This window comes from Aricia agestis, chromosome Z, assembly GCF_905147365.1.
Source record: "Aricia agestis chromosome Z, ilAriAges1.1, whole genome shotgun sequence".
NCBI lineage: Eukaryota > Metazoa > Arthropoda > Insecta > Lepidoptera > Lycaenidae > Aricia > Aricia agestis.
In genome coordinates this window covers 27630358-27642308 of record NC_056428.1, presented here as the reverse complement: position 1 = coordinate 27642308, position 11951 = coordinate 27630358, and the positions used below count along the sequence as shown (strand labels likewise).

At 39.0% G+C, this 11951-nt stretch overlaps 1 protein-coding gene across 1 annotated transcript; it reads left to right on the top strand.

Moving 5' to 3' along the window:
* The first annotated feature begins 934 nt into the window (after nucleotides 1–934).
* On the top strand, nucleotides 935–10859 carry LOC121738370 (atypical kinase COQ8B, mitochondrial). Its single transcript, XM_042130368.1, has 9 exons — nucleotides 935–969; nucleotides 1363–2043; nucleotides 3065–3278; nucleotides 3557–3766; nucleotides 4349–4464; nucleotides 5014–5176; nucleotides 6669–6871; nucleotides 9203–9355; nucleotides 9892–10859. Exons 2-9 carry the CDS (start codon nucleotides 1366–1368, stop codon nucleotides 10165–10167), a joined length of 2013 nt encoding a protein of 670 aa, XP_041986302.1. The 5' UTR covers nucleotides 935–969; nucleotides 1363–1365; the 3' UTR covers nucleotides 10168–10859.
* Nucleotides 10860–11951: the final 1092 nt, after the last annotated feature.

Sequence of the window (11951 nt, the reverse complement as noted above, 5' to 3'; positions counted from 1 at the left end):
TGGATACTGCTGTCGATCCCGGCCACACAGGAGATACAGTGGTGGGAATGTGTGGTGGGCCAAAGCCCGTTTAAAAAAAAAGAAGCAGGTTCGGCAACATATGGAATATTCTTCTCATCTCTGGGCAGGAGCGCCAAAATACCAACTGCTCCCTCTGGATAGTGTTTTAAACAGCTTGGATCCCTTGGAATTATGCCGAGATGTAGCTTCACTCTGCATCCTCTATCGGTTATATCACGGGGAGAGCTCTGAGGAATTGTTCGAAATCATACCACCTGCAACTTTTCGCCATCGTCCCACGCGAAAATATTCCATCCTCATCACCTTGATGAGTGTGCAGTCCTCCACCGTGCGTTTCTCGCGTAACTTTCTGTCGCGCACTATAAAACTCTGGAACGAACTATCACCAGCAGTATTTCCGGACCTATACGACCTGCAAACCTTCAAGAAGAGAGCGTATTCCTCTTAAAAGGCCGGCAACGCACCTGCAGCTCTTCTAATATTGCGAGTGTCCATGGGCGACGGTAATTGCTTCCCATCAGGTGACCCGTTTGCTCGTTTGCCCCCTTATTTTATATCAAAAAAAGAATTATCACTTTTGTTATAAACTGTAGATTTTGACTAGACTTTAGACATGACGATATTATAGTAAAACGATGATGAAAATTATTGTCAGAAGAATATTGTTTTCCCGCTATATTTTACTTGACACTGGCCACGGTTATAAAGCCGAGCGCCATAATAAGAAAAGTATAAACAAGAAGAAGGAACAATGACGTATGTATGGTGACAGATGACATATTACTGATCACAGTAAAATTTATGTTTTCTTTGGATGTTTTCTTGTAAAAAGTGGACTTGCAAATTAATATAAAATAACTTTTATAAGTTTTTTTATAAGAAACATACACTTAAAACATTTTGTTTCGTGTGTACTGTACACGTTAGTAAAATAATTTTACATTTTTGGTAAGTAGGTTATGTATACTGTTAAGCTTAGTGGTAACCACTTTAAATCTTAATATTTGGTGGGAAATACCTTTGAATAAATTAACATTCACTTTCCTAAACGACTAGATTACGATGCCTAATATTTATTTAACCATTATAAACCTTGGTGACTAAAGTTTTTTTATTGTTATGCAATATTAATAATTTTGAGACCTTGAACTTGGCATTAGCTTTTAGCTTTCTATTTATTTCTAAAACTATATTATACCTACTTTTATCATTAATACTTCTAATTATTCGTATTGCAAATTGGATATTTTATTTGATTTAAACTAAACAATTATGATGTTCTAACTTCTAATATACAAGCTAACTATGTTTATATAATTGCTATATATTTTCGTCTTCCAGGCCATGTCTCATATTAACGATCTAATAGGCATTGTCAAGGGGTTCCGTATGGTGGTCGAAGCTGGCATTAAACTCCAACAAGAAAACACTAGACTAATCTGGAATAACAGTAGCATCAAACCACTAATTCAAGGCTGCCCAACTAACCCCATCACCAACATAAAACCGAACCCAGATATCGCTAAAGATCTATTCGAAAGAGCTTTAGTTGTGGCTCAGGGTTTTAGGCAATATGCAGTAATGCATGCTCCAAATTTTGATCCTAGTAAAACTTCATCACCAATGGATTCCAAACTGCAAGCAGAACTCGATCAGTTGAATGAAGAGTTTGATAAGACCTTTGAGAGCCTGAAGAAGACCCAAAGGTACATAACCTCTTCCCCACCAGATAATATTGAGGTACCTCTGGAAAAATTGAGATTACAAGCTGAAAAACTTAAATCAAAGCAAGTTGACAGCATAGAATCAAGTAGAATGAATTTAAAAGACCCTGAGATTACTTATAGTGAAAATATTAAAAGTTCTAGTTCCAGTATGCTAGTGCAACCAGAAGTAGCTAGTAGTTATAGCAAATTGGACCTAGAACCTAAGCCTAAACAAATGGGCATTGAAAAACCAACAAGTACAAGAAGTAGCCCAAATGTCTCAAAACCCATTGTTAAGAAGAAGATAAGAGTGGCAGTAAGTACATTTTAATTTGAAAAATTATAATATGATATTTTAACCAAAATGTGGGCTTAATTATGAAATCACTACATTTTTCTACTTCACAATTTAATACCAGTGGTAGGCATCAAGTGGGGCCAGTCCAAAAGTATTATTGTTGAAATAATTCAGAAATAAAATATTTCAATTGGAATTTTAATTACATATAGATGTTGGTGGAGTACTATGCCATACAGCAAACAAATAATAAATAGAAAAATGGAAATATGTTATCTATATATTTGAAACTCAAAGGTGACTGACTGATTGGCATAGTGATCTATCAACGCACAGCCCAAACCACTGGACGAATCGGGCTGAAATTTGGCATGCAGGTAGATGTTATGACGTAGGCATCTGCTAAGAAAGGATTTTGATAAATTCCAACCCCAAGGGGTTCAAATAGGGGATGAAAATTTGTATATAATAAAACTTCTTAACGCGAGCGAAGCCGCAGGCAAAAGCTCATAGGATATAAAAAATAATCTAGGAATAAGGATCATCTAGGATTACGTAAAAAAGCATCAAAATACCATGTAAATATTTATTATCTGAATAAAGGTTATTGTTATTATTATATTAATTCAGAAACAATTTTTTTCAATGAAATAAGGGGGCAAATGAGCAAACGGGTCACCTGATGGAAAGCAACTTCCGTCGCCCATGGACACTCGCAGCAGAGCTGCAGGTGCGTTGCAGGCCTTTTAAGAGGGAATAGGGTAATAGGGAAGGGGAAGGGAAGGAATGGGAATAGGGGAGGGTAGGGAAGGGAATAGGGTAGGGGATTGGGCATCCGGTAAACTTACTCACTTGGCGAAACACAGCGCAAGCGCTGTTTCACGCCGGTTTTCTGTGAGAACGTGGTATTACTCCGGTCAAGCCGGCCCATTCGTGCCGAAGCATGGCTCTCCCACGTAAGCCTATTATATTAATAATATTTCAATTATAATTTTACTTAGATAATATAAATTCCTATGCATTTGTGTTTTTCTTTTAGCTTAGTGAAAATTCTAAAGCTCGTGTCGTGCCATCTTCACGTATCGGGCGGATGATATCTTTTGGGTCTCTGGCTGCGGGTTTAGGTGTGGGAACTGTGGCACAGTACGCCAGGAATACTATTCAGTCGGTGACGGGGAAGGTTGAAGAATCAAATGCATTTTTATCGCCAGCTAATGCTGAGAGAATCGTGGACACATTGTGTAAAGTGAGAGGTACCCTGATTATTGATTGCCATATTTAATGTAGTAAACTTTCGTTTAAGTTAATAAACTGATGTGGCAAAGTGTGACAAAGTGGAATATATTATTGTCTCAAATGTTGGTCACAACTGTGGTCACAACTCACACCACATACACCTAACAGTGATGTTACATTTTGCTATATTGTGGTTCTTGGTATGCTAACAAAAGTGCATTAACTAAAATATATGCACTCAACTATCCCTATATCCCAACTGAACTTGAAACATACGCAACTTAACTCTTATCAGGTGCGGCTCTAAAACTCGGTCAGTTGCTTAGCATACAAGACGAGTCAGTCATACCTTCTGACCTGCAGCGCATCTTCGACCGGGTCCGTCAGTCAGCTGACTTCATGCCGACGTGGCAGGTGGAGAAGGTCATGATATCACAGCTTGGAGAGAACTGGCGCAGTAAACTGCAGCATTTTGAGGAGCAACCATTTGCTGCAGCTTCCATTGGTGAGTTGAGGCTGGTATCTGAAGAGGAAATGTGTCAATATAGTGTTAGAAGAATTAAATTATAACCCAACCAGTAGATCACAACTAACATTTATTTATTTAGGTATGTACCTGCCAAAAATCTGTGATAATTACGTTGCTAAGATTCTTTAATCATCGACACATGAGGAACAATGTCCCGAAAATGTTGTAGTTGCATTACAAATTACAATCTACGAAATATAGAGAAGGGTTGAAGTAACTATGTTTTTGTTTATTGTACCTTCTAAACAAAATATCGTTCATTTATTTAAAACCTGTGATCGAGATTATTCGAGGCTCAGCATTATTAGCACGCTTGCTGCTCAAGGCTGCGTTTCCAAGTTTCCAGAACCAATAGAATTGCTTCTTTGACATGACCTTGCCATGACATTGCTCAGCGCGGCGATGCTATTGGATCTTAGGCTGCCTTCTTGGCCTCAGCCTTGTTGTTCAGGCAGCCTTAAAAACACATCCCGCGCAACACATCTCTGGTGGAAACCCAGCCTAACGGGGCTTGCTGCTCGACGGAATAAAGGGTTAAAAATGTATTTCTTGTTTTAGGCCAGGTGCATTTAGGTGTTCTTCATAATGGTCAGGAAGTAGCGGTGAAGGTGCAATACCCTGGTGTGGCAAAGGGGATCAATAGTGACATAGACAACCTTGTGGGAGTTATGAAAGTAAGTTGCGGATTTTGAAAACGTTGGTGAGCAGCAATTTGTTCTTCGCGTCGGATTTTTGCCGTTTATTTTCCCGTTAAAAAAATTATCGTATATTCTTCTCCGGGACTCGAAGGACCATACAAATTGTTATCTAAAGGTTCAGCAGTTTAAGGGGGCTAAGTGCTTGGAGGTAACAGAAAGACTGATTTCGAATTTAAAATATTTGCATATTTTTAGCCTTTCTTGCCTTTAGACCAGGGGTTCCCAAACTTATTTTGTCTACCGCCCACTTTAGTAATAAATTATGTTTGAGCGCCCCCCTTGTTTCAATTTAAAATGCATCCAGATAAAATAAAGCACTCCCTTAGCCTCTACACAGCGCCCAGATTTTTTTCTGGGACCACACCACCCCCCCTTTAGACCTTCAGTGCCCACAAGGGGGCGCTATCGCCCACTTCGGGAAAGACTGCTTTAGACTCTTTTAAGAATATTATTTTCCATCATTTCATGCTAAGGTTTTAATAGGTAATATTATAGTTAAGTTTAATTTATTTTGCGTTCTCGCAGGTTTGGAACATATTTCCGAAGGGCATGTTCATAGACAACATAGTAGAGGTAGCTAAGAAGGAGTTGGCATGGGAAGTTGACTACGTGCGGGAGGCGGAATGTACCAGAAAGTTCAAGACGATGCTGGCCCCGTACCCTGAATACTTTGTACCCGCTGTTGTTGGTGAGTTTGGATTAACCAATGAACACTTGAACACGACTTATTTAAGTAGTAATGCTACTACGAGTACATACTTTTTCTCGACGTTTCGGCCGTGTTGCAACGGCCGAAACGTCGAGAAAAAGTATGTACTCGTAGTAGCATTACTACTTAAATAAGTCGCGTTAAGTCCCGATTAAAAAGTTTCATTATAATGCAACGCGAAAGTTTAAAATGTTAACACTTGAACAGTCGGGCGCTATTCATGCAATCTCTGGAATAACTAGTCACTAGAGTTTCGGCCAAGAGTATAACTTTTATTTGAATCGCTACACGTTACAATACAAAATGTTATATCCGAGTGGCAGGATCGGTGGGATAACTCGATCAAAGGTTCGGTTTCTTTTCTTAGGTTCGCGAACGACTCGCTATGCATTGGATAGAAATAGATCACTGGGTTGCACAATTCCTAACTGATCACGGCAATTTTAAAGCTAAACTTCATGAATTCAAGTTAGTCCCATCTCCTCTTTGCGAGTGCTCGACCGAAGGCAGCCCGCAAGAACAAACTGCTCATCACATACTCTGGGAGTGCGATCTCTGGCATGAGGAAAGAACCGATTTGTTAAACAGTTTCCAATGTGTTTCTAGGGTCGTATATATTACGATGACCTCGTAGGCAGCGAAAAGAATTTCCGTGCTTTCAAACGTTTTTGTCATAAATACTATTGTAAACAATCGAACACAAGTTTGCTATTACATATATAAATTAATGTCATTTTTATGAAGTAGGCATAATTATAATTAACTTTTTTATTCCCGTGGTGCTTCCCCCTTTGTCCAGACATTAATGTCATTACAATTTGGCTGTCTCCCCCCGCTTTGCTTGGGGAGGGAAATTGGATATCTCCTACTCCTCCTACCTTTCTTTTGATTAATTTCGTTGTGGGTCCCAAGACAAATTTAGCTAGACCCCCGGGCATCCCTGAGATCATATCAAAGAGTTTTCGTGGTTGGTTACCACTGTTGATCCTGGCGACACAGGAGTTGCAGTGGCGGGATAGTGTGGTGGGCCATTTTCCCGTTTAAAAAGAGTATGACTAGAATATCTAAAGGGCCTTCGGCTTGGGTTCTGAAGACTAATTCTTCTACATCAAATTTCATTTCGAATCCCAGGCTATCTCGCACGATATTGGAAAACCTGAGAATTCAGTCCCGAACCGAGCAAAACGTCTTTGTGGCTCATTCTGAGTTCTGAATATAAACCATGTGACTCAGTTATGCACCATCATTTTAGATATTTGTTTTGTGTGTCTAATAGAATAACTAGTTGATGCCCGCAACTTCGTTGTACAGAAAATCGTTAATCGTGTGGCAACATTACATTTTTCCATCGTACATTTTTACTTTCCGTTCCGTGCTTTAAGCGTGAAGAGGTAATAAACACACTATTGCATTTATAATATTAGTAAGGATTTGTCCCCAGTTCCTATACTTACATAAAAAAAAATTCCAGACGAGCTTTGTGCGGCCGAAGTGATGACCACGGAGTTGGTAGACGCGACTCCCATTGACAAACTGTTCGACGCGGACTACGAAGTCAAATATGACATCGCATACAAAGTGATGCAGCTGTGCCTCAGAGAGATGTTTGTGTTGCGGTGTATGCAGACCGATCCCAACTGGGCAAATTTCTTCTACAACACTAATACTAAACAGGTAAGTTTTATATTGCTTTTCAATAGTCGTTTAAGTTGTAACACAGGTTGTAAGTAACATTTTTGAAGATTTGTGAGGCATGGAAATGGCTTTTTGAAGTCATTTTGCTGCTTACATGTCTGCTTTTTATGTTGAAATAGGACTTACCTGTCCTATAAACGATACTGCAGGTATTAATAGAGAAAATAATAATAATAGCTCCCACACCGCTTTGGGTGACGGTGGCCGGTTTCATTGAAACCAGGCCTTGTACCATGAAACTGTTTTGAGGCTCGAATAATTGGACAAGAATGCCGCGCCCTACTGTAACAAACGTGAAATGTCGTTGTTATAGCAGGACGCGGCATTCTCGTCCGATTGTTTGAGTCTCAAAACGGTTTCGTAGTAGGCCTACTGGCCAGCTACGCAGGAGTAATTTTATAGTGCCAGAGTGTATGCGCAGTACACAAGAGCACTCTCTATTCCTTTACTCTCATAACCCAGTGGGACGGAAGACCGACACGACCGGCGAGGGACAGGCGCTGGACCGACTTTTTACATGCCCATCCGACGCATGGATCATCTTACTTGTCAGACAATCAGCCTGCATTGTCCTAACCAAACTTGGAAATAACATGTTTATTGTTTCCAACGCGGGAATCGAACCCACGACCTCCAAGTCAAGAGCCGCGAATAGAGCAAATAAAGAGTCTTCAAAATATGTATTTTATTTAATAGGATATATTATGTTGGGGAAAAAGTTTCTGCGCATTTTATATAAAAAATCAAAAGTTTTTTTTAAAGTTTATTTACAATAATTGACTAAAGTATATAGGTGCCATTTTGTTCGATAACTTTTTGCCATCTTGTTGGTAGGGACTGATCCCATTGCTATAAAAATTTTAGGGCTTCTGATGAAAAAATGAAAAAACACGTGATTTTGGCAGTCCTCTTGTGATGTCAATCTGACACTGCCTAAGGAATTCTGCAGCGACCGAAACAGGTGGAAATCTGAAGGTGCTAGGTCAGGACTATACGGCGAATGCATTAATATCTCCCAGCCAAACTCCTGTAATTTTTGCTGAGTGGCTAAAGATGTGTGAAGTCTAGCGTTATCATGGTGAAAAACCACACCCCTTCTGTTGATTAATTCCGGCCGCTTTCTCTCAACTTCTTGATTTAATCTCATTAGTTGTTCGCAGTACAGTTCAGAATCGATGGTCCTGCCTGGGGGTAACAGCTCATAATTAATAATGCCCTTCCAATCCCACTACACACACAGCATCACCTTATTGCGAGTTAACCCGGGTTTCGCCACAGTCTGTGAAGCCTGACCGGCCTTTGACCACGATCTTTTTGGCACGTTCTTGTACGTGATCCACTTTTTATCACCAGTTATCAGCTTCAAAAATGGTTCGGTTTCATTACGTCGCGCGTCGTAATAAAGAATTACAAATGAGTACACGGTACATTAGGTTTCTTTCAGTGAGCTCATGAGGCACCCAAATATCATGCTTTTTTGTGTACCCAGTTTTTTCCAAATGCGCCAAAATCGTTTTGTGGTCAATCCCCAGTTCTTCAGCATGTAGCTGAAGAACGTAACTACTAATATGCCGATCTTGCTCCACTTTTTCAAAAATAGCATCAGTTTTGTCCCTACAGGGCGACCAGAGCAACGTGCATCTTTGATATCAAAATTTCCGGATTGAAAACGCTTAAACCAAATTTGCGCTACTCTCACAGATACTGCATTAGGTCCATAAACATCACAAATTTTTTTCGCGGCTTGTGTTGCATTTTTACCTTTTTTGTAATAAAATTTTAAAATGTATCGAATTTCTTAATTAGAATCACTCATTTTAACAATAAGAAAAACAAACGAAAATCTCACATTTACCTAATTTGAATTTGGAATTGTCTTCTGTAAAACTCCAAGAGACTTTAAGGTGCCCGGTACACGGGACAATTTGTCGTTTCGATCGATCGTCAAGAAAATCGTCCAATCGATCTTTTGAACGTAAAATCGTTTGCGATATTGCTACACACGTACAATTTGTCGTTCGATTTTAACATCGAGGAGATAAATCGTTACGATAATTGTCCCGTGTATGACCTTTATGACAAGTTCATACATACTATAATGCGAAAAGTCTTTTTCCCCAATTACTATAGCTTTCACGCTAGAGGCGGCACCAGCACTGACAGAAAATAAAAATTTTTGTTTGACTTTTGACAATGATGCTGTCAATATTCTGATATGACGTGTGCAACATGTCGGATATTTTACAGTATGTGCAGTAGCGCCCTCTGCCCCGACCTTTGCGTAACATTCCCTATTGTGTTATGTCTCAGTTGGTGCTACTGGACTTTGGTGCGACACGGGAGTATTCGAAGGAGTTTATGGACCAGTACATTGAGATTATCAAGGCGGCCTCCGATGGAGACAGGGGCGCCATCTTACGAATGTCGCGCGAGATGAAGTTCCTCACGGGCTACGAGACCAAAGTAAGTATAACAAGCGGGCTGATTGCCTGATAGGCAGCCATTACCATCGCAACAGCTGAGGGGGCTATAACATAGTTCATTAGTGGTTAAGCAAAAGGATAAAAAATAAAAAAAATAAAAAAATCTCCACCACATTGCTCTGTTGCGTGGTGGTAAATGGTAACGCTCCGACGTCACTTGACGATCTAGATTCTAGACCAGCTATCCCCAACCCGCGGCCCGCCGGGACTTTATCTGTGGCCCGCGTGATGTTAAATCATTTTGAAACTCACGTCTACCGGCAAAATAATGTCAATTGTCAAGTCGTGAAAGTCGTGAAATTTTTTCCACTTTTAAATCATTAATTTTGAAGAACGTTTTTTTTAACCCTAAAAAATTTTTGTTGCGGCCCGCGACACCAAGACCGAAACATGTTTTTGGCCTTGTCAAGTGATTTTTCTTACTTATGAGACAAAATTGTATAGCGTTTTATTGTGTACCTAAACGCTTTTTAGCTAACGGCAGAATAACTCTACATAAACATTTTCTACCAACAGATAATGGAAGAAACCCACGTGGATACGGTGATGATTATGGGCGAGGTGTTCACCATGGAAGGAGATGGAGAATTCGACTTCAGTACTCAACAAACCACGAAGAGAATCCAGTCTCTAGTACCGACAATACTCACGCACAGACTCTGCCCGCCGCCAGAGGAGATATACTCGCTGCATCGAAAACTCTCCGGCGTCTTCCTTCTCTGTTCCAAATTGAAGGTCAAAATGAACTGCCGTACTATGTTCCAGGAAATATACGAACAGTATAAGAAGTGAGTACTGATTTATCAGATGTAAAGGCGGATTTCCAGTAGAGGCACGCGACCGCGACCTACCACAGTTCAAATATGCCACTTATGAACTAGGATATAAATTTCATTTTCAACCGAGCAAGGGCGGCACATGCCGCCCTTGCTTTATAGTGGTGTAGGGCAAAATCAAACATATAATCTAGACTCTAGAGTCTAGACCCTAGACTCAAATTTGTAAAGTGACATTTTATTTGAATTTTATTATGTTCGCGAGGATCGGAAAGCCACCTTACGTCTAATTGTAGTAGATAGTATCGACAGCAGAATGGAATTAAAAGTAAGGTATCGCAAGCCTGTCACTTTGCTTTTCGTCAAATACCATTGTTATATACCTATCAAATGCAATATAAATGTCGTAACAATTTGACTAAGTACTCTACATCTTTACTTTGAACAGTACTTTCCTTGAAAGTTTCCATTACAGTTAATTTAATATGTGGCGCTACAGTCGCATTACAAAAGGGTAACTTGTAATGTGTATATTTGGTGTAGGTGCTGACGTTTATGCTCCGACAGCGTATGTGCAACTGTGTGCGTAAATAGGTGTCAGTGTGTGTGTAAATGTGCACATAGTTATGCGTATATACTATATGCACGTATTTGCGTGTACGTGCACTGGCGTAAGTGCACGTATTTGCGTGTACGTACACCTGCGTATGTGCACGTATGTGCTTGTGTGTACGCTGTCGTATGTGCATCTTGGCGTGTACGCACTTCACTCTTCAGCGTATATTATATATGTACCATCGAGGAAGTTGATTCCTATGCAACTGACAGACCAACGTTATTTGGTCGAATATGTCAATTCAATGTTAATTGTGATCTGTCGGCTGGGTTTGACGTAACGCATCCAAACTACTTAGGTCCCCGATTTGCATAGGTGATAGGAATCAACTTATCTGATAGTACATTGTACATGCTTATTTTTGAGCATTGTGTTCACAATGTCAAGTTAACAAGTCTTGTGCTGTGTAGTAAAACTAATGTACAAATGAGGTTTGTGAGTAATAGTAGTAATACGGTTAGGTAAATAACGCTTAATATTGTCGCAATAATTTATTAACTAGATCTAAGTAAATAGGTCCACTTTTATATAGGATGTGGTCGACGTTAAAAACTGATTTTGAATATATAATAATTGGTTTGAAAATCTGGATTTATGTACTTTTGAACAGATGTTTAAAACAAATGCGGAAAAAGTCACAATATTATTAATATAAAATACCATGTTTTAATATACATTCGTTATACTTAGCAAATTTAATCAAGCATTTACTACCAATTCAAATTCAAATAATCAAGCATTAACTCAATTTTGTAAAAGATATTTTCAATAACCATAATGATATTTTTAACAATGGATTAAACCTACCTCGTACGTGTTAGTACTTACATGAAGTATTTTAAAGTTTTACACTTATGTAATTATGTATAAAACCTAATGAAATTAATAAATTGTTAATTATTGAGATTTTCTTTAAATTCATACTTGACCTTTCCTTTATTTAAATTGTAGAACTGATGAAACATATAAAACCACGTTACTGAGTAGTGTACAATAGAGTATCTAAGACTCTAGTCAGGGGTCACATTTGTTTCGCTCGGGGTCCATTTTAAAAAATGAAATGACCTTCGCGGTCCACACATAAAAAAATATATATTTATTAAGTTTAACAACAGTAATTACGGAGTTACAAAGGTATATTTTATTTAAGTACATATATGAAATGTGTATTTTTTTTGTTTGGA

What these genes read in the sequence shown, in the direction of transcription:
- LOC121738370 (XM_042130368.1), top strand. Translation starts at nt 1,366, where the DNA reads ATGTCTCATATTAACGATCTAATAGGCATTGTCAAGGGGTTCCGTATG. An exon ending in CACATTGTGTAAAGTGAGAG is followed by an intron (nt 3,279 to 3,556) that starts GTACCCTGATTA and finishes AACTCTTATCAG; the next exon opens with GTGCGGCTCTAAAACTCGGT. An exon ending in ACCTTGTGGGAGTTATGAAA is followed by an intron (nt 4,465 to 5,013) that starts GTAAGTTGCGGA and finishes GCGTTCTCGCAG; the next exon opens with GTTTGGAACATATTTCCGAA.